The following is a 21,524-nucleotide window of genomic DNA, read 5'->3' on the forward strand; positions in this document are numbered from 1 at the left end:
ATGAAGAGGAAGAACTTGGAAGAGGAACTTCATTGAAAAATAGAGTAGCTTTTTTCTTCACAAGGAGTGAGAAAAGCACCCATGTTGGAGATATTGATAAAATGCTTAGGGATGGTGGTTTACACACATGACATGTTTCACAGGCTGTCTCAAACTCAAAGTAAATAGGTTTCTGTTGAATGAGTGGCAGGTTCCAAAAAGTGGTTTCAATTTTCAGGAAAAAAAATGGGGCTCATTTTAGACATTATTCCAAAGCTTTGAATGTTCTGTTTAATGTCCAGACAAAAAACCAAAGTTTCCCCAACAGAAACAAATTCAGTTTGTGGTTATGAGCAGCTATTCTACCTTGCATATAACGTAGCACGTAACTGAACAGAAACAAGCGGTACATATCTACTGCTTAGATATGTCGCTTCTCAATCCATTCTCCTTATTAAAATTTGATATAGCAGTTGCACTGCTTTGCACTAAATTTTTTAATGTATTTCTCCTTTATGAAACGTGAAATATTTCTATTCAAAATGGCACCTTGGTGCCTCAGAAGAGTTGTTTGGGTGCCTTATGCCCCTGTTCTTCTCTGTGGGCTGAGCTTATGGTGAGGGAAGAAGGTATATCATAGGTGTCCTTGGCCATTGTGTGTTCTGCCAGAGAGCCCAGCCCATAGAAGAGAATGGGGGTATAAGCACCTAAACCACAACTCCCATGAGGCACCTTTCAAGTTTGGGTCGTTCTCTTTTTTTACAAAATGCTAACATTTTCTAAGGAAATCAGAAAAATGTTATGTCAAAAATCCAGTTCTCAGTCAAAAAACAGTTTGAATGGAAAATGTTTGACCAACCATAACCTACATCAGTGTCCACTTCTGCATATTTATTTCTTTAAAAAGTCATGACATGTGGTAATAGCAGATCGGTCTATCAGCGTTAATTGCTTACACCTGTTAATAGTTGCTTGTTTTCCTCCCTATATCAAGGTGTTCAGAGTCCCAATATATTTCCCAAATGATGAACCCCCCACTTACATTTGTGAAATGTGGGACAATTCAGATCTACATTAACATTAAATTCAGGGCAAACTTTAACATTACCCATTGGTTCCCCTGATAAAACCATCTTCTCCTTCTTTCTTAGCATGTTGGTTCATAGTAGTTGGGGCAAAAAGGAATTTTAACGAACTGTCTAAGGGATTAACTACCTTATTAATGTTAGGTAGTTCCATATTGGTAAGGGACCAGATGCAGTCCATACACGCTTCATATATGGAACGGTTTGATAGCGCTGCCATTTCTGCCTACTACTACAGTAATGAACAGCATGGAAATGCATGGAAATAAAAATATATTTCTTTTTAAAAACCAAAATTAAACTTCTAAGATAGACAGATCAGCAATATTCATCCTAAATCTGCATCAGTTTATGAGGCCCCTCTCTGACAAATACCTGGACCTTTTTTGTGTAGAATCACATGGGTCTGAAAATGTAATAATGTAAGACAACTTTATGTCCCATCAGTGCCATGGATGGCTAGAAAGAAAGCACTGTTGTCAAACATCTCTTTGTGTGAGTAACTTCAATACTTAATTTAATACCATTTTCAAAGATTTTTATTAGGGCTGTCAAGCAATTAAAAAAAATTATCGTGATTAATCACACTGTTAAACAATAATAGAATACCATCTATTTAAATATTTGTGGATGTTTTCTACATTTTCAAATATAATTATTTCGATTACAACACAGAATACAAAATGTACAGGCTCACGTTATATTTATTTTTGATTACAAATATTTGCACTAAAAAACAAAAGAAACAGTATTTTCAATTCACCTACTACAAGTACTGTCGTGCAGTCTCTTTATTGTGAAAGTTGAGCTTACAAATGTCGAATTATGTACAATCAAAACCTGCATTCAAAAATAAAACAATGTAAAATTTTAGAGCCTAGAAGTCCTTGTTCAGCCAATCGCTCAGACAAAAAAGGTTGTTTACATTTGCAGAAGATAATGCTCTCTGCTTCTTGTTTACGATGTCACTTGAAAGTGAGAACAGGCATTTGCATCACAGTGTTCTAGCCAGCATCACAAAATAATTGCATGCCAGATGCGCTAAAGATTCACATGTCCTTCGATGCTTCAACCACTATTCCAGAGGACATGTGTCCAGGCTGATGATGGGTTCTGCTCGATAACGATCCAAAGCAGTGCGGACTGATGCATGTTCACTTTCATCTTCTGAGTCAGATGCCACCAGCAGAAGGTTGATTTTCTTTTTTGGTGGTTTGGGTTCTGTAGTTTCCACATCAGAGTGTTACTCTTTTAAGACTTCTGAAAGCATGCTCCATGCCTCATCCCTCTCAGATTTTGGAAGACACTTCAGATTCTTAAATTTTGGGTAGAGTGCTGAAGCTATCTTTAGAAATTTCACATGGGTATCTTCTTTGCATTTTTTCAAATTTTCAGTGAAAGTGTTCTTAAAATGAACAACATGTGCTAGGTCATCATTCGAGACTTCTATAACATGAAATATATGGCAGAATGTGGGTAAGACAGAGCAGAAGACATACAATTCTCCCCCAAGGAGTTCAGTGACAAATTTAATAAACTCATTATTTTTTTTAGATCGTCATCAGCACAGAAGCATGTCCTCTGGATGATGGGCAAAGCATAAAGAGGCATATGAATTTTTAGCACATCTGGCCCGTAAATATCTTGGAACGCCAGTTACAACACTGCCATGCAAATGCCTCTTCTCACTTTCAGGTGACATTGTCATTAAGAAATGGACAGCATTATCTCCCGTAAATGTAAAACTTGTTTCTCTTCGTGATTGGTTGAACAAGAAATAGGACTAAGTGGACGTGTAGGCTCTAAAGTTTTACATTGTTTTGTTTGAGTGCAGTTATGTAACAAAAAAACCCTACATTTGTAAGTTGCATTTTCATGACAAAGAGATTGCACTACAATACTTGTATGAGGTGAATAGAAAAATACTATTTCTTTTGTTTATCATTTTTACAGTGCAAATATTTGTAATAAAAATAATATAAAGTGAGCACTGTACACTTTGTAATCTGTGTGGTAATTGAAATCAATATTTGAAAGTGAAGAAAAACATCCAAAAACATTTAATATATTTCAATTGGTATTCTATTGCTTAACAGTTTGATTCATTTTTTTAATTGTGATTAATTTTTTGAGTTAATCGCGTGAGTTAACTTCGATTAATCAACAGCCCTAATTTTTATGTGTGCATCATCAGTACTCGGTGTAATCCATTGACACCCATTATTTGTCAGCTTGGTTATGTTTGTCATGTTTCCCAAAGTAGCACAAAAATATTTTTCATTATTTTCTTCTTTTTGTAAAGCAGTGTCTTCTATTTTGTTGGTTTAAATTAAAACTCATATTTGGTTTATGAAACTCAAATGTTTTGAAAAATATTTCTGAAGTTTGCAAAACCTTGAACCACATAGAGATTCCTCATTCCTACGAGGTAGCATTATTGTTTACAACAGTGAGGCCAAGGATTGAAAGGGTTAGGAGTGAAACACGTTGGTTGGGAATTGTGCAGAGGTTTGCATTGTCACTGCTATGTTGCAGCAGTTCTGTGAGTACTTTATTCTCGAAGGATGTCTACCTAGTAGCTTTCATAAGCACTGCATTCAGATATTTATTCATTTATTTATTTATTTATTTATTTATTTGAAAGAGCTGTATCCTCCTCTCCCCCCCTTATTCAAATTAATAGGAGTTTGTCTCATGTGATGACAACACAATTGGGCAGCAGACATTTTTCTGTGTACAGGACGTTTCCACTTTTGTATCCAGAAAATTCTTGTTGATGAGAAATTTAAACCCACACATTTAAAATCTCCTAGAACCACAGGAGAACATCAAAAGTAGAAGTAATGCAACTTCTCCTCTAGAGCAGATAAGTTCATGTTTAATGTAGGAAATATGCCTCTTACACGCAGGGAACAGTGGTACCCATTATATGACGTTTCCACAGATTTCCTTAAAAAGCTTATTTATATTTCTGCGTACAATGGAGTCAACACATAGGTCAGAAATGTGATCTATACACTGGTGTAAATATGAATTAATATCATTTAAATAAATGCAGTATTTTTGGATTTACAATGATATGAATGCAGCAGCAGCTACAGATGAAAAAAAACAGAGGTACCATTGTCAGGAGAGTTACAACAGAAAGTGAAACTGAAAATACTGAAATTCCTTCTCTTGGTCCCATAAAGCTGTAAAAAGATATGTTTATTGACACTTCTGCTTTGGAGTGCTTGTGCATTTAAAATGCTTGTGCAATTAAAATGCTTGTGCAGCACCTGCCATGGTGAGTGTGACCTGCCACGGATGGGAGAAATGAAGACAGATTTGCTTGGAAACATGAAACTATAAGTACTGGGCAATGGCACTGAATGCTGGCACCATTTTCCATGGGTAATGGTGGTGTGAGCTGATACCTCACTCTTGAGGGTAACAAAGGCAGCAAAGGCACAGTTGCTGCTGGCATCCTGAAGACCCACGTAGTCTGTGTACTACTATGGTGCCCACTGAAGTTATTGCTGACTGGCGTGGGAAAGCGTCCTATCACTAAGTAAAAAATAAGTCTGCTATCCCTAGAAACCTTTGGGAGAGGATTTCAATTTCATGGAAGTTTCATGAAGATCTCTCCAGAGGATTCAAGGGGCATCCCTGTGTACATAAACAAACTGTTCCGCATGGCCTAACAGCAATTCTCTTGATTTGCCAGTATCCAGCATACTGCTTGCTCAGAAATGAACTATTCAGAGCTAGATTTTCCCCCTTCTCCTTCAGCTCTTCCTATTGGACATACATTTATAGAAATAAACCAGATGATAGGCTCATCAAAGCCTGATTTTGTTAACTTTCAGGGCATGGTGCAAATTTTATCTGTTCACATTTTTGTCTGAGAGGTAGAGGATGATGTATTTTTGCTCTTGTATCATTGTGGTGAAAGTCTTCATTATGCCAACGTTGTATTGCCTGCATGGAAGCATGCACATGGACTTGTAGTGGTTTTTTTGTAAAAACTGAAAAATATATATGGAGGATGTGTTAGTTACATTTTAACATTTCCTGGAAGTCTCCAATTCTAGAAAAGACTTGGTGAAAAAGCCCACTGATCCTGGAAAGCCCTTCTTTAAGGAAACTATTGTTAGGAAATGAACTCTGGCATTAAAGAAACTGAATAATAATTTCTTAGAATAGTGTATTCAAATCTCAGGACATAGTCAACCAGCTAAATGTTGCTGAGTGCAAATATTTGGCTGCAAAATTTTAAGGATTGTACCCCCTAAACCAGGATTTGGGATTAATGGATTACAAGTTACTTGGGGCCTGCTTTTCAGAGGTGCTAACATCTAAAGCTTTGCTTGATTTGATTTATGATTGTTTAGAACTTTGATTTATGATTGTTCAGAAAAACTTTTTGCTCACTAGCATTCTCCGCTATGGAAAAGACTGCAGAGTCACTGCTGTCCTATTTCTGATAACTTGATCGATCTTCTGTGCGGTGAAGTGAGAGGATCTGTATTTTGTCTTGATATGAGAGAATAACAAGATGATAGCACCAGAGGACAAGTAATGCCTGAGGTTTGCTATTGTTTTTTTCTGCTAGTGGCCATAGGATTGAGGAAGACAGAGGATTTGCGAGGTAGTGCTGTCATAAAGGGAGAATGCTAGTGCTGCCACTTAAGTGTGAAGGCAGAAACGTAAGGATGAAACAGCAAATAAAGAGGGCGGGGTACAGTACTAAGTGTGCCACCATTACTACAACTGTCCTTAGCCAGAAATGGTGATTATAAAATACTGGATGTTTTTGTAGTGGAGTCGATTCCTTTCAGGTCCAGGCTGCAGAAGCTCTTCATTTTGCTGTTTGGGAGCATTCGCTAAATGTGCTCTTACTCCCTAAATTGGGGTGTCTGTTCTGTAACAGACCCCACAAAGAGGTGACTGTTATGTTAAGTAGGTTTCTATGCTAACTAACACCAAGTACATATATGGAATCATGGCTTATGTAAAACATAATGTCCCACTACGGCTGCTTCTTATCCCCTAAGAACACTGTGATACAGCATTGTTACTGACCCTTTGAAAAATGCCTACTACAAAGATGAGGGTAAAGGAATCATGATTTAGGGCCTACCAAATTCACGATCTACTTTGGTCAATTTCAGGGTCATAGGATTTTTAAAATAGTAAATTTAATGATTTCAGCTATTTAAATCTGAGCTGTCACAGTGTTGAAATTGTAGGAGTCTTCACCCAAAAAGGAGTTGTGGGGGGGGGGGTCACAAGATTATTGTCGGGGGGGTTGCGGTATTACTACCCTTACTTCTGCACTGCTGCAGGCGGTGGCGCTGAGTTCAGAACGGGGTGGCGAGGGAGCAGCGACTGATGGCCAGGAGCCCAGCTCTGAAGGCAGAGCCGCCGCCAGCAGCAGTGCAGAAGTAAGGATGGCATGGTAGGGTACTGTCACCCTTACTCTGCGCTGCTGCCTTCAGACCTGGGCCCTCAGTCAGCAGCCGCCAGTCTCCAGCCATCCAGTTTGGAAGGCAGCAGCACGGAAGCAAGGGAGGCATGGTATGGTATTGCCACCCCTACTTCTGCACTGCTTCTGGCAGGGCTCTGCCTTCAGAGTTGGGCACCGCGCCAACAGCCGCCACTCTCTCACCACCCACTTCTGAACGCAGCACAGAAGTAAGGGTGGCAATACCACGACCGCCCTAAAGTAACCTTGCGACCCTCCTACAACTCCCTTTTGGGTCAGGACCCCCAATTCAAGAAACTCTGGTCTCTCCCATGAAATCTGTATAGTATAGGGTAAAAGCACACGAAAGACCAGATTTCACAGTGAGAGACCAGATTTCACAGTCTGTGGTGCTTTTTTACTGGCTGTGAATTTGGTGGGACCCTAATCATGAAGTACCAACATCCCATCACCAGCAGGAAGTGACTGAAGGGCTCTGGGAAGACAGACAAGAAAAGACATGAGGGCTCTGCCCCAATCTCCAGCAAACCCACCAATATCTTTAGACACGTTAGAAAGATGTTTGAGACCATTGAGGCTGTCTTCTAATTATGTAGTGGCTTTGATTCCCTATGATATCAGCTTCTTACACTCAGCTTTAGATCGGGGGTGGGGAGGGGAGCAAGGAAGCCAGATTGGAGAAAGAGTGTTCAGTGAGAAACAGGAGTGGTTAGAGGTAGGGGGCAAGAAGAAGAAATAAAAAAGAAGAGAAAAGGGAGAATAAAAATACAATGACTGTGAAGAGATAGATTTTATATGTAGATATAGGTATAGAAAAACAAACGAGACATGTGCCTCGTGTCCCTCTGACAGCTTTGGTTATACAGAGTTTGGTATAATTTCCCGCACGTTTGTCTGATCCTTGCTCTTTAGGTTGTAAGCTCTGTGGTGCAGCATTTGCCTTTTGTGTGTCTGCACCGCACCTAGCTCATTGTGGGCTACTTAAATAAAACATGCAGTCTGGGTTATTTTGGAGCTTTTTCAAAGAAGGCAGAACTTTGTTGGGAGGAGGTGTTTGGGAAGGGGAAAAGAGAGGATTGGGGTTGTTGTTTTTACTCCCAGTAGACCTTTTGTGCTTCCATGTACCTTAGAGTATGTGGTGCTGCTTGCAACTTCTCCTCTTCTTCTGATGCAAATGCAGTTTCAAAGCTGCCGTTATTGCTACTGTGCTTGTCCCTTTCTCCCACAGAACCAGTTCCTGCTACAGCTTGGAGTTCTATTCAGTGGTTAACCCTTCCACCCCTTACAGAGATTTCTGCTAAGGGAAAATCCCTGTATGTGATATTTATTATGTTAACATGAATGCATGTGATTAAACTTACATTCACTGAAACACTTAAATGACTCTCCATGCCAGTACACTTTCTGCTACTTGGTAAATCAAACATGAGTTTTCATGTCCTTAGCACGGCTATTACTTTGACCTTTCCATTCAGCTTATGCCACTAGCAGAAGTTCACTGACCTTTTGCAGGACTGATTTTTTAAGATCATTAAAATGAATACAGTGGGGTCTGATTAAGAAACTTTTTTTGTTTCCAACCCCTTTCTTGCAAACTAATGCATTAGTGAATACAGAAATTATTACCTTGCAGGGTATTAAATTATCTGGGACCAGGCAGATTTCAGAAAACAACCTTGAATAGCATCAGATTTTCCAGGAGAAACTTTCCAGGAAACCAAATGCTGATGACTGGAGCCTTGGATAGTGCATTTATGTTGCAGACTTTACTCTGTCAATCCCACAGGGATGTTAAACCCAGATTAGGTATGCCAATGAACTCCTTGACTTCAGTGGTGATTTTTTAAAAAAATGTTAGCTACTGAAGTATTTTAGGTGCTTTGCATAAAAGACATGCAAGGCTTCTGAAAAGCCCTGCACAGCCAAAAACTCCCATCCACTTCAGTAGGAGCTTTGGGTGTACAAAGAATGCAGGATCAGACTCTAAATGATGATAGAAAATTACAAGATTAAAACAACAATAGTTTAAATTAGTGAAAAACCATAAATAGCAAAGGCAGTCTCATTCTGCATAGATTCAGAGAAAAGGACAGTCTTGCTATCTAGGACAGGAGATCACTAGGCAAATATTGTCATATGTACAGGATCTGTGTGCATACACCATAGAGATGGGCTGAGAGGCCCCTGTCAAAGTTCCTGACTCTTTATAAAGCCCTTTTCTCTTTTTTTTTCTTCCTCTGCACACTTTTTGTATCCTTGTCTTCTCCAGGCTTGAAGTGGCAGCAGGGGGAAGGGTTGTATTCTACAAACTAGTAATATATGCCAAAATCTCTTCTGTTCATCTGCCATTGACACCAGGAACGAGACTGAAGGTCACATGGTTCCCTCAATAGGCAACAGGCTCATCACCTGCCGTAACCATTATAGTTATGACATTTTCATGGGCTGTTGTAGAAACAGTTTTTTAAAGTTAGCTTGATAGATAAGTAAAGCGGGAGGGTATATGTAGTTGCTCGCCTTTCTGTAGTCATAACTGAAGTTTACTTGATTCAATTGTCTATTGAGAAATGTGTGCTCTGCATGGTCCCTTCATAGCTTTTCAAATTGGGCTTGCCTCAGTATCCATGCATATTGGTGATACTATGGATTTTTAATTCTGTATTTTTCTTCTCCTGGTCTTTCTCCTTTCCACTCCTTTATTTCTGTTGTGTTTATTTCCTTGCTGATATTGTGGTGTCACTTCCTTTTCCCCTTCTCTTCTGTCTCCTCCGCACCTTCTTGTTCCTACATCCCATAACCTGTTTTCTTTGCCCGGTACTTCCCTCCCATTCTTCGTTTATTCTTCTCCATGTGCAAGGAATGAAATGAAACTATATTCATAATCTCTGAAGTCTGAGTATGTAGCACTTCAGAGATTGGGGAGCCGTAAATTTTACTCTGCAGCTTTCAGAGAGAGCAGGGTAACATAGCAAAAGGAAAATTGCTAGCATGTCACCGTGCCATATGTCAGCCAACTTTGGGCTGTGCTGTCTTTTTCTTCATTCTCTTTCTCTTCCATTCCTCATTCTCCTTGTAATTTTCCATCTCTTTCTTTTCTTCTCACCTTTGCCACTCCCATCCCCCTTCAAACACAAAGCCCCAGGTAGCTTGGCATTGGTATGATCAAATTGTTAGGCTCATTAAAAGGAAAGGTAACAGCATTGCTATTAGAACACTACAGAGGATAAGAACTTCAACTTTTGACTGTCTCTTTGCTAATCTGAGGACAAGTGGAAAATCTCTAGTCAAATTAGAGGATTGGGCCAAAAGAAATCTGATGAGGTTCAACAAGGAGAAGTGCAGAGTCCTTCACTTAGGACAGAAGAATCCCATGCACCGCTACAGACTAAGGACCGAATGGCTAGGGAGCAGTTCTGCAGAAAAGGACCTAGGAGTTACAGTGGACGAGAAGCTGGATATAAGTCAACAGTGTGCCCTTGTTGCCAAGAAGGCTAACAGCATTTTGGGCTGTATAAGTAGGGGCATTGCCAGCAGATCGAGGGACGTGATCATTCACCTCTATTCGACATTGGTGAGGCCTCATCTGGAGTACTGTGTCCAGTTTTGGGACCCACACAACAAGAAGGATGTGGAAAAATTGGAAAGAGTCCAGCAGAGGGCAACAAAAATGATTAGGGGATGGAACACATGACTTATGAGGAGAGACTGAGGGAACTGAGATTGTTTAGTCTGCAGAAGAGAAGAATGAGGGGGGATTTGATAGCTTCTTTCCGCTACCTGAAAGGGGGTTCCAAAGAGGATGGATCTAGACTGTTCTCAGTGGTAGCAGATGACAGAACAAGGAGTAATGGTCTCAAGTTGCAGTGTGGGAAGTTTAGGTTGGATATTAGGAAAAACTTTTTCACTAAGAGGGTGGTGAAACACTGGAATGCATTACCTAGGGAGGTGGTGGAATCTCCTTCCTTTGAGATTTTTAAGGTCAGGCTTGACAAAGCCCTGGCTGGGATGATTTAGTTGGGGATTGGTCCTACTTTGAGCAGGGGGTTGGACTAGATGACCTCCTGAGGTCCCTTCCAACCCTGATATTCTATGATTCTATGATTGTGCATATACTGGCTAGTGTCTGTAATCATAGACTATGAGCCAGTTTGTCTTTTATGTGGTGTTCATGTGTATTTAATATCCAGATTATTTAATGATAATATTATTTCCTAATAATGCCTCTATTAGGAATTAACATTTGTCTGGAGTGTCCACTCCAGTAGGGATAACAGAGCATGTAAATAATGTAATGTATAAAACTGAGACAAAAAATTAAACAGTGGCCTTTTTCTCCCTTCCCTCCTTTCTGCAGTGGAGAACGTGGTTCTGGGAAAACTGAAGCCTGCAAACAAATAGTGAAGCACCTGACATGCAGATCCAGTTCCAGCAGGTGTACCTTTGATTCAAAGGTAAAACATGTAAGTAGCATTTTGAGCTGTTTCAGAACATAGCATCAATATGTATTTTGACCAAGAAAAGAGATTTTTACTTAGAGGGAAATTGTGAATTCCACAGGCATACTTACATAGGGCATGATCCTGCCCTAGCTATTGAAATATTTTAGGTGCTTTGTTGATCTAAAGGTGGAGGAGGCCTGGAATTACTTCAAGTCAAAGTTGCAAAAACTATCAGAAGTCCACATCTCAAGAAAGGGGAAAAAATTCATAGGCAGGAGTTGTAGACCAAGATGGATGAGCAAGCATCTTAGAGAGGTGATTAAGAAAAAACAGAAAGCCTACAAGGAGTGCTAGATGGGAGGGATTAGCAAGGACAGCTATCTTACTGAGGTCAGAACATGTAGGGATAAAGTGAGAAAGGCCAAAAGCCATGTAGCGCTGGACCTTGCAAAGGGAATTAAAACCAATAGTAAAAGGTTCTATAGCTATATAAATAAGAAGAAAACAAAGAAAGAAGTGGGACTGCTAAACACTGAGGATGGAGTGGAGGTTAAGGATAGTCTAGGCATGGCCTAATATCTAAACAAATACTTTGCCTCAGTCTTTAATGAGGCTAATGATGAGCTTAGGGATAATGGTAGGATAACAGTTGGGAAGGAGGATTGGAGGTAGATATTACCACATCCGAAGTAGAAGCCAAACTTGAACAGCTTAATGGGACTAAATCAGGGGGCCCAGATAATCTTCATCCAAGAATATTAAAGGAACTGGCACATGAAATTGCAAGCCCATTAGCAAAAATGTTTAATGGATCTGTAAACTCAGGGGTTGTACCGTATGACTGGAGAATTACTAACATAGTTCCTATTTTTAAGAAAGGGAAAAAAAGTGATCCGGGTAACTACAGGCCTGTTAGTTTAACACCTGTAGTATGTAAGGTCTTGGAAAAAATTTTTAAGGAGAAAGTAGTTGAGGTCAATGGTAATTGGGACAAAATACAACATGGTTTTACAAAAGGTAGATCATGTCAAACCAACCTGATCTCCTTCTTTGAGAAGGTAACAGATTTTTTAGACAAAGGAAATGCAGTGGATCTAATTTACCTCGATTTCAGTAAGGTATTTGATATGGTTCCACATGGGGAATTATTAGCTAAATTGGAAAAGATGGGGCTCAATATGGAAATTGAAAAGTGGATAAGGAACTGGTTAAAGGGGAGACTACAACGGGTCACACTGAAAGATGAACTGTCAGGCTGGAAAAAGGTTACTAGTGGAGTTCCTCAGGGATCGGTTTTGGGACCAATCTTATTTAATCTTTTTATTACTGACCTTAGCACAAAAAGCGGGAATGTGCTAATAAAGTTTGCGGATGACACAAAGCTGGGAGTATTGTCAATACAGAAAAGGACTGGGATATCATACAGGAAGATCTGGATGACCTTGTAAACTGGAGTAATAGTAATAGGATGAAATTTAATAGTGAAAAGTGCAAGGTCATGCATTTAGGGATTAATAACAAGAATTTTTGTTATAAACTGGGGATGCATCACTTGGAAGTAGCAGAGGAGGAGAGGGACTTCGGGGTTTTGGTTGATCACGGGATGACTGTGAGCTGCCAATGTGATATGGACATGAAAAAAAGCTAATGCGGTCTTGGGATGGCTCAGGAGAGGTATTTCCAGTAGAGATAAGAAGGTGTTAGTACCATTATACAAGGCACTGGTGAGACCTCATCTGGAATATTGTGTGCAGTTCTGATCTCCCATGTTTAAGAAGGATGAATTCAAACTGGAACAGGTACAGAGAAGGGTCTACTAGGATGATCCGTGGAATGGAAAACCTGTCTTATGAAAGGAGACTCAAGGAGCTTGGCTTGTTTAGCCTAACCAAAAGAAGGCTGAGAGGAGATATGATTGATCTCTATAAATATATCAGAGGGATAAATACCACAGAGGGAGAAGAATTATTTAAGCTCAGTACCAATGTGGACACAAGAACAAATGGATATAAACTTGCCATCAGGAAGTTTAGACTTGAAATTAGCCAAAGGTTTCTAACCATCAGAGGAGTGAAGTTCTGGAACAGCCTTCCAAGGGAAGCAATAGGGGCAAAAGACATATCTGGCTTCAAGACTAAGCTTGATAAATTTATGGAGGGGATGATATGATGGGATAGCCTAATTTTGGCAATTAATTGATCTTCAACTATCAGTGGTAGATATGCCCAATGGCCTGTGATGGGATGTTAGATGGTTTGGAATCTGAGTTACTACAGAGAATTCTTTCCTGGGTGTCTGGCTGGTGAGTCTTGCCCACATGTGGAAGCCAGCTTTGCTAACATGGTTTGTGGTCATTTTGATTTTCATCCTTGCTTCTACATATAGGAAATGTCTATAGTACAGTGCTCTCCCTTAAAAACATACCTATTGCCTTTGATAACTAAATAAGGTTCCATCTGTGTCTGTGGTGTTCCTTATATGTAGTATTGCCGTAGCATTGTTGGTCCCAGTACATTAGAGAGAGAACGTGAGTGAGGTAATATCTTTTATTGGACCAACTTCTGTCGGTGAGAGAGACAAGCTTTCAAGCTTCCTCACCCACCTTCTCCCTCCTGGTATTCCTTCTGCCAAGTATAAAAAATACTGCAGTATCTGAAGTAATCTTATAGGAGACAAAATTGGAAAGTTTTAGGGAAATCACTGTGTCTTGGTGATACATACAGTACTATCATTACTATTCTCTAACAAAAACAACAAGGAGTCCGGTGACTATACCTTAAAGACTAATAGGTATATTTGAGCATAAGCTTTCGTGGGTAAAAACCTCACTGAAGTTTGAAGTGCAACTCACACAAATAGACAACCCTTCCATCAGTGATTATTTGGAAACAGGAAAGCATGGGAACTGGCCACTTCTGTCCAACAGCAGAATCTATTTCTGTGACAGTAAATACTAAATCCAAAGTTTTCATTCAACTGGACAGCACAACTCGCCTATCATACTGTTACAGCAGGAACACAGATGGTTAAAGTTCAGATGGACACTCCAGTCTAAACCACTCTTTTTTGGACTTTTATAACTGTTTCCAAAATGACCTTTTGGGCTAAATGACTCATGCTTGGACTCAGCTCCGCTGCCTACTATATTGACCAATATTGTCTCATTGTTTACGTATACTCCCCCCATTTGTCTGTTTGTATCCATCTGTTGACTCTTCTCTTACACTGTAAACTATTTGCACCAGGGACTGTTCTGTGTTTTTACTGTGCCTAGCACAATGGGATCCTGGACCATGATGAGGGCTCCTATGTGCTATGGGAATTCAAATAAGAACAGTCATAGTAATAATATTTGAAATGTTTTAATCTGCAATCCATGCAGTCATTTCTGATTTCTGAATGTTCTGCTTTTAAAAAACTTGTCAGTCTCTCCCTCGCTCACCATCACCACTTAAACTGAGCTCAAACTGTCATTGTTTTGGAACACAAACTTGTCATATGCATAATCTTCAATAAAAATGAGATATTTGCTAATTTTGGGGGGGTTTTTGCAATAGCATTTGAAACTGACACACAGGTTATTCAAAACACACTATTTTCTTTCTGAAATATTCATGCTGCGTTCTAGATAGAGAAACACTGGCCAAGTACAACTGACACAAATAGACAGTGTTTATTGTCATCAGTGATTATTTGCAAATGAGAAGCTACAGATGTGCAGATACATATCTTGTACATTCACATGCCGATGAGTTAGGAGTCCTACTGATGTCTGGTTATTGGAAAACACACCTACATTCATATTTCAATAGTTGTGTATTGAAATCTGATTACATTGAAATAAGCACAACTGAATTTACTTCAGGCATTATACATTCAAACAAAGCCACAGTCTGGAAATTCAAATATTAAAGTTTTCAGAGTAGTGTTTACTTTATTGCATTGCACTGTTATCACACAGAGAGGTCTGAATCACTGGCAATACTTTTTAAAATACATGCTTTAATATAGATGATCAATGAAACTGTGTTAATGTTAGAGAGGGAACTGTAACTTTTCAGTTTTGTGCATTTAAATTCTCCTGTTTGATGTTGTACTAGCATAGTTATATACAAGTAACAAAGCCTTAGTTCATTATGTTAAACACAATGGGTCAAATCTAAAGCTGGTGTACATCAGAATAACTCCACTGACTTCAGTGGACCTACACTGATTTGCTCCACCTGAGGACCTGGCCCATAAATCCTCCTCCTGTATTTTAACTCAGTTATGATTTCAAAATCAAGATCAGATCTTCTATGGCTTTTCCTTTCCTACAGTTCAGATTAAATAAATAAGAAGAACTGGAGGACTCAGAGAATAAGTAACTGGGAAAATGACCAGCATGGTCCAGTGACTACGGAACAGGAATCAGAGTCAGGAAACTTGGGTTCTGCTCCTGACTCTGACACTGACTTGGTCTCTGTCATTGGGCCAACTTCTGTCAACAATCATGCAGGTGCAATTCAGATCAGTTAAGATGCTTTCCATAAAAAGTAAATGAGCACATACATAGGAGGGCAAATTTGGTTTTCACTTTAATTTACTTTTTAGGAAGTACTGGTAAGCATGATGAGCTAAATTCATATGTGCAGCAGCTATGCATAACTCTATTAAAGTCAGTAGAGTTGTATGTCTTTACACAAGTGTGGAATTAGTCTCACTTGGCCAAATTCATCCTTGATGTAATCCTGCTGAAGTTACAGAACTAAATTAGCCAATTTTCTGCTGCCATCTACTGGACAAATAGCTAATTAAATTTGTAATATTTCAAGGATACGTTTTAGTCACTGGTATTTTTAGTAAAAGACATGGACAGGTCATGGGCAGTAAACAAAAATTGATGGCCCGTGACCTGTCCACGACTTGTACTATATACCCCTGACTACTGGCGCTGGGGTGGGGGCGAGCAGCAGCGCACAATGCAGGACACCTGCTGCTGCTGCGGGGACGGGTTGTCGGGGCTGGCAGGCTCCCTACCTGGCTCCGCATGGCTCCCCGGAAGCGGCAACATGTCCCTTGGCTCCTAGACGGAGGCTCGTCCAGTGGAGCTCTGCGCGCTGCCCCCACCCTGAGCACTGGCTCTGTAGCTCCCATTGGCCAGGAACCGTGGCCAGTGGGAGCTGCAGGGGCAGTGCCTGCGAGTGGCAGTAGTGCACAGAGCCCCACTGGCCACACCTCCACTTAGGACAGAGCCAAGGGACGTCGCCGCTTCCCCAAGCTAAGCAGTGTCCGGAGTCCTCACCCCCTCCCATACCCAAACTCCTGCTGCTGCTGGTGGGGGGCACAGTGGCCCAAGACTGCCCTTGTAGCAGCCGGTGCAGCTGGCCCAGGGGCTGCCCGAGCTGCTCAGGAGACCCACAGGCCTGCCGTACTGGCCGCTGCAGAAGTCACGCTGGTCACGGAAAGTCATGACTTCCATGACAGACACACAACCTTAGGCATGATTTTCTACAGCCTTGCACTTTTGTGTAGTAAAATAGTAGTAGTGCATTATACCCAAGTTTTCCAAGGTGCAAATGACAATGCAAGGTGCAAATTAGTTCTGAGTCAGGCTCTCCATCTAGTTAAAAAAAACATACTAAAGGGATGGTTTAGATAATACTTAATCCTGCCATGAGTGCAGGGGACTGGACTAGATGGCCTTTCGAGGTCCCTTCCAGTCCTATGATTCTATGTAACTATATGATATATAGTGACTTAAATTCACAGGGAGTCACACAAATCCTTGCTCAACCAAATGAGAAAATACACTTTTATTGTAAGACTTTTTAACCAAATATATTTTAAAAATGTGTAAAAATGGCACCTGGATTTGCCACTGCATGTTATATATATACCAGTCATTTGTTTGTGTGAGAGAAAAGTGAAACTTATTTTCACTCTGCAAAATATATTGTTTAAAAAAATAATTTGCCCAGTAAGTTGGATCAAGGAAATGCATTTATAGAGAGCTGCCAAAAAAAAAAAAAAAAAAAAGCTGAGCTGGATTCATCTTTCTTACACTGGTGTAAATCAGGAGTAACTCTATTTGAAGTCAATAAGCCAGATCCTCTCCCTCACTCCAGCCCCTTTGTGATAGTCTAATGGTGCACAGGGGCCATAAAGCTGCTAGGTTTTCCCATCTGGGGAGGTCCCCAACTGGCACATAGCCAGCATAGCCGGTTTCTGTGGTACCCCGTCAAGGTTCCTCCTCCACTCTAACTCTAGGGTACAGATGTGGGGACCTGCATGAAAACCTCCTAAGCTTACTTTAACCAGCTTAGGTTAAAACTTCCCCAAGGTACAAATTAATTTTATCCTTCGTCCTTGGAATATCCACTGCCACCACCAAACTCTAACTGGGTTTACTGGGAAACATAGTTTGGACACGTCTTTCCCCCCAAAATCCTCCCAACCCTTGCACCCCACTTCCTGGGAAAGGTTTGGTAAAAATCCTCACCAATTTGCATAGGTGACCACAGACCCAAACCCTTGGATCTGAGAACAATGAAAAAGCATTCAGTTTTCTTACAAGAAGACTTTTAATAGAAATAGATGTAAATAGAAGTAAAGGAATCACCCTTGTAAAATCAGGATGGTAGATACCTTACAGGGTAATTAGATTCAAAATGTAGAGAATCCCTCTAGGCAAAACCTTAAGTTACAAAAAAGACACACAGACAGAAATAGTCATTCTATTCAGCACAATTCTTTTCTCAGTCATTTAAAAAAATCATAATCTAACACATACCTAGCTAGATTACTTACTAAAGTTCTAAGACTCCATTCCTGGTCTATCCCCGGCAAAAGCAGCATATAGACAGACAGAGACCCTTTGTTTCTCTCCCTCCTCCCAGCTTTTGAAAGTATCTTGTCTCCTAATTGGTCATTTTGGTCAGGTGCCAGCGAGGTTACCTTTAGCTTCTTAACCCTTTAAAGGTGAGACGATTTTTCCTCTGGCAAGGGGGGATTTTAAAGGGGTTTACCCTTCCCTTTATATTTATGACAACCCCTATTGCAGCCCCCAAGCAATCATGTCAGGGATGGGAGGGAACATAGCTGAAATGTTACTACATGGGGAGCCATAGCCTGCTGGTGTTCTTTGGATCATCTCTGAGGCTGCTCTAAAGCATGTCAGGGCCACAACTGGCATGCAGCTAGCCTGAGAATCAGGAAGCCACAACCGGCAGATACTGGTACATCAGAGAACCTGACCCAATGGAGTTGTGTTAGTGTAAAACTAGGGTAAGTGACTTTTTATTTCTAGGATGTGGCTCTACCTCCTGATCTCTACCACTGTCTGTCAACAAAGGTTTTTTGCAGTGTTGTTGTAGCCTTGCTGGTGCCAGGATATTAGAGAGAGACAAGGTCAGCGAGGTAATATCTTTTATTGGACCACCTTCTGTTGGTGAGAGAGACAAGCTTTGGAGGTTACACAGAGCTCTTCTTCAGGTCTGGGAAAGGCACTCAGAGTGTCACAGCTAAACACAAGGTGGAACGGATTCTTAAGCATAAGGACTTAACATATGTTGCAAGAGACCATTCAGAGTGAAGTGGGCAGTTAATATCGCTGCAGTCCTAGGACAAAGGAGTATTAGAGGGTTACAAATTGTTAAAATTAGCCGTAATCTGGAGTCTTTATTGAGTCCATGATTTTTACTGTCTAACAAAGTTGTTATTTTAAGCTCCCAGGCTCATCTTTTGAAGGTAATGTGCAGGTTTCCTTTGAGCTTGTCTCTTTCACCAACAGAAGTTGGTCCAATAAAAGATATCACTTCACCCAATTTGTCTCTCTTACAAAGGCTTTGTCCTTTGAGCCCTCCTTATTTCCCTATGAACCTTGGCAAAGAGTTTCAGAAATAAAAGCGCTATATAGGCACACAAATAACTGGCCTGATTTCAAGTACTATTCACCCAACAGTTGCCACTGAAACACATTGAAACTCTTTCCTGTTTACTTCCTGTCATATTGCCACTTCACTACCTTTATATTTTATTGCAGGTAAACTGTATCTTGGAGGCTTTTGGACATGCTAAAACAACCCTGAATAATTTGTCCAGCTGTTTTATAAAATATTTTGAGCTGCAGTTCTGTGAGAAGAAAAAAGTATTAACTGGAGGTAAGTATTATTTATATTATGGTTGCATCTAGAGGACTTCCGCGTCTGAGTCCCATTATGCTAGGCATATAGAAAATGATGGTCCCTGACCCAAAATGTTAATTGTCCAAAAGACCAGACATAATAGGCAGATGAGACAAGTGGAATTGTGGTATGAGGCAAAGAAGACAAAATTATAAAAATAGTAGCATTTGTGTAATTATTAGCCAATCAGTAGTGGGAATCATAAGTACAGTATTAAAAAGAAGCTATCTGTTCTATTTAACCACTAGAGGGCAGATAAACACAAGGAAAATTTGTGGAATACCTCCTATATTTCAAAGGAAACTATATTTCTATATATGTTTATGGTTTAAAAAAATAACATGATCTATTTACTTTTCTAATGAAATTAAAAATAAGTAAAGGATCATTAACGTAGATTACAAGCATTGGTAATTAGGGTTATAGTATGTACTTTAATATCTCCTGAACGAATGGTTCTCAATCTTTTGCACTGGTGACCCCTTTCACATAGCAAGCCTCTGAGTGCAACACCCCTTATAAATTTAAAAACGCATTTTTATATATTTAACACCATTATAAATGCTGGAGGAAAATCGGGGTTTGGGGTGGCGGCTGACAGAGGCACAATTCCCTGAAAAGCTTCTGGAGGGGCACAGCTATGTGGCAAAAGCTACAGTCTAGCTTCTGGGTAAATTAGAGTGAATTGTCCTCATGTTTCCAAAATAATCCATTTTTGTAACATTCCAAATTGGTCTGTGCTTTCAGAGAAGTCCCCTAAGTACATTGGGTATACATCTGGGTATATTTCAGTTCGCAGAAATAAGGACAAAAAAATCTCAGTTGATTTTCTTCTGGAGAGCTCACTGCACCTTTAGTAAAATTAGATGGTTTATTCTTTTCCCTTCATGATGAAAATATCATGGTGTGTGTAACTAAAAGGATTTTTTCCAGTTGGAATATGATACTTATGAAGTAAATTTAAAACTAAGACGAGTAAAGCAAGGTTTTTCATTTATAAATCACTGCAGGATGATTTGAAGAAAGAAGGTGATTTAAACATCAACATGGACTAAAACCACATTTTGACTTGAGGGTGTAAGATTAAAGCTAAAGGTTGTAGAACCCAGGTTTTAAAAATCCTATATTTCATGTATCTTTAATTGAAGTCAATAGAGCTACTCCATGTATAACTAGCACACACAGACATACACACACAGAGAAACACACACACCTAGATTAACATAACATTATTAAGGTTGCAAAGTCAAGTAGTCAGAAGTTAGGAAATGCCAGATTAAGGTTCCCTATGCATTATACAATACAGCCTTTAATTACATGATCTGAGATCAAATATACCAGGCCTTTGTGGCCCCCTGCTTGAGGCCCCAGTGCTCTGCTGCACCCCATGCCAGGCAATAGTTCTCTGAGAGGAAAAGAGCAGCTGGTATTAAATCTCCACACTTGCCTAGAGAGGCATCCCGGGAGCAGCCATTTTGGGAGCCATGGAGATCTGGTCCTCTAGCAGCTAGAAGGCCTAGCGACCAGCACCAGCCAGTCTACACCCAGCGGGCCAAAATAAAAGGAGCTGCCTGCTGCTAGCAAGACAGTTCCTGGCTGTAGGCTGCAGAGTGAAGAAGGATGTTTCCTAGGCCGCAGTCAAAGGAACCAGGCCTGGGCAGGGCCTGTTTGTGGCCACAGTTGAGGGCAGGAGTGCAGGAGAAACCCTGCTGGGTTGATTGAGGAAAGGGAATTAAGCTCAGATGGGTAAGAAACTATTGTGTTATAATTGGTGCTAAAGGGCAAGGAACTTTTTTTTTTTTGAGTTTGTGGTACCCAGGAAGGAGGTTGGACTGTGTGACCCAGCGGAAGGGCTGAGCCACAGAAGACCCGCAGGGCACAGAGGGAGCTGAAGAAAATGGCACCACTGTGCCAGGACACAAGGGGTTGCTCCAAGAAGTGAGTGTAACTCACCAAAATATGGTACCAAAAGCAGGATGCAAGACTGCCTTTCATCAAGAAGGGATCATAATACAAAACAATGCTTACGCCCATCTCAAGCATGAGATCGCCGATATCTTGAATCTTCAGATGAAGCAGCAGCAACAAGTCCAGGAGCATTAGTCTCAGGCTTGGTAGGGAGCCCACTATGACAGTGTCCGGATAGGCCCAGCCATCACAGACACCAAAGGAGAAGAAGTCAGACAGTCCTGCTAATGGGGCAGGTACTGTGGGCAAGAGGGATCTACATGTTGGGTTTGCCCCTGGAGTAACAGAGATAAAAGGAATTATTGGTGGGTGCTGAGTACTGAAGCACCCAGGGGAGGTCTGGATCACAAAGGATGCCTGCTCTCAGATGCCAGAGACTCTGATGGCTGTTAAAGAGACTTAGCCCCAGAGCTAAGAAGAG

The 21,524-nt window shown here is 40.5% G+C and overlaps 1 protein-coding gene across 8 annotated transcripts in view; it reads left to right on the forward strand.

Annotated features, from left to right (window-relative positions):
• Positions 1-21,524, forward strand: part of MYO16 (myosin XVI) — a 607,668-nt gene that overhangs the window by 344,916 nt on the left and 241,228 nt on the right. For 7 of the 8 annotated variants that reach the window (XM_073349543.1, XM_073349573.1, XM_073349563.1 and 4 more), the window contains 2 exons: positions 10,886-10,991; positions 18,994-19,111. In XM_073349543.1, coding sequence (XP_073205644.1) covers positions 10,886-10,991; positions 18,994-19,111 — 224 coding nt within the window. The remainder of the gene's footprint in view (positions 1-10,885; positions 10,992-18,993; positions 19,112-21,524) is intronic. The other variant, XM_073349535.1, reaches the window with a different exon arrangement.

The sequence above is a fragment of the Lepidochelys kempii genome, chromosome 1, assembly GCF_965140265.1.
Source record: "Lepidochelys kempii isolate rLepKem1 chromosome 1, rLepKem1.hap2, whole genome shotgun sequence".
In the NCBI taxonomy this organism is placed as follows: domain Eukaryota; kingdom Metazoa; phylum Chordata; order Testudines; family Cheloniidae; genus Lepidochelys; species Lepidochelys kempii.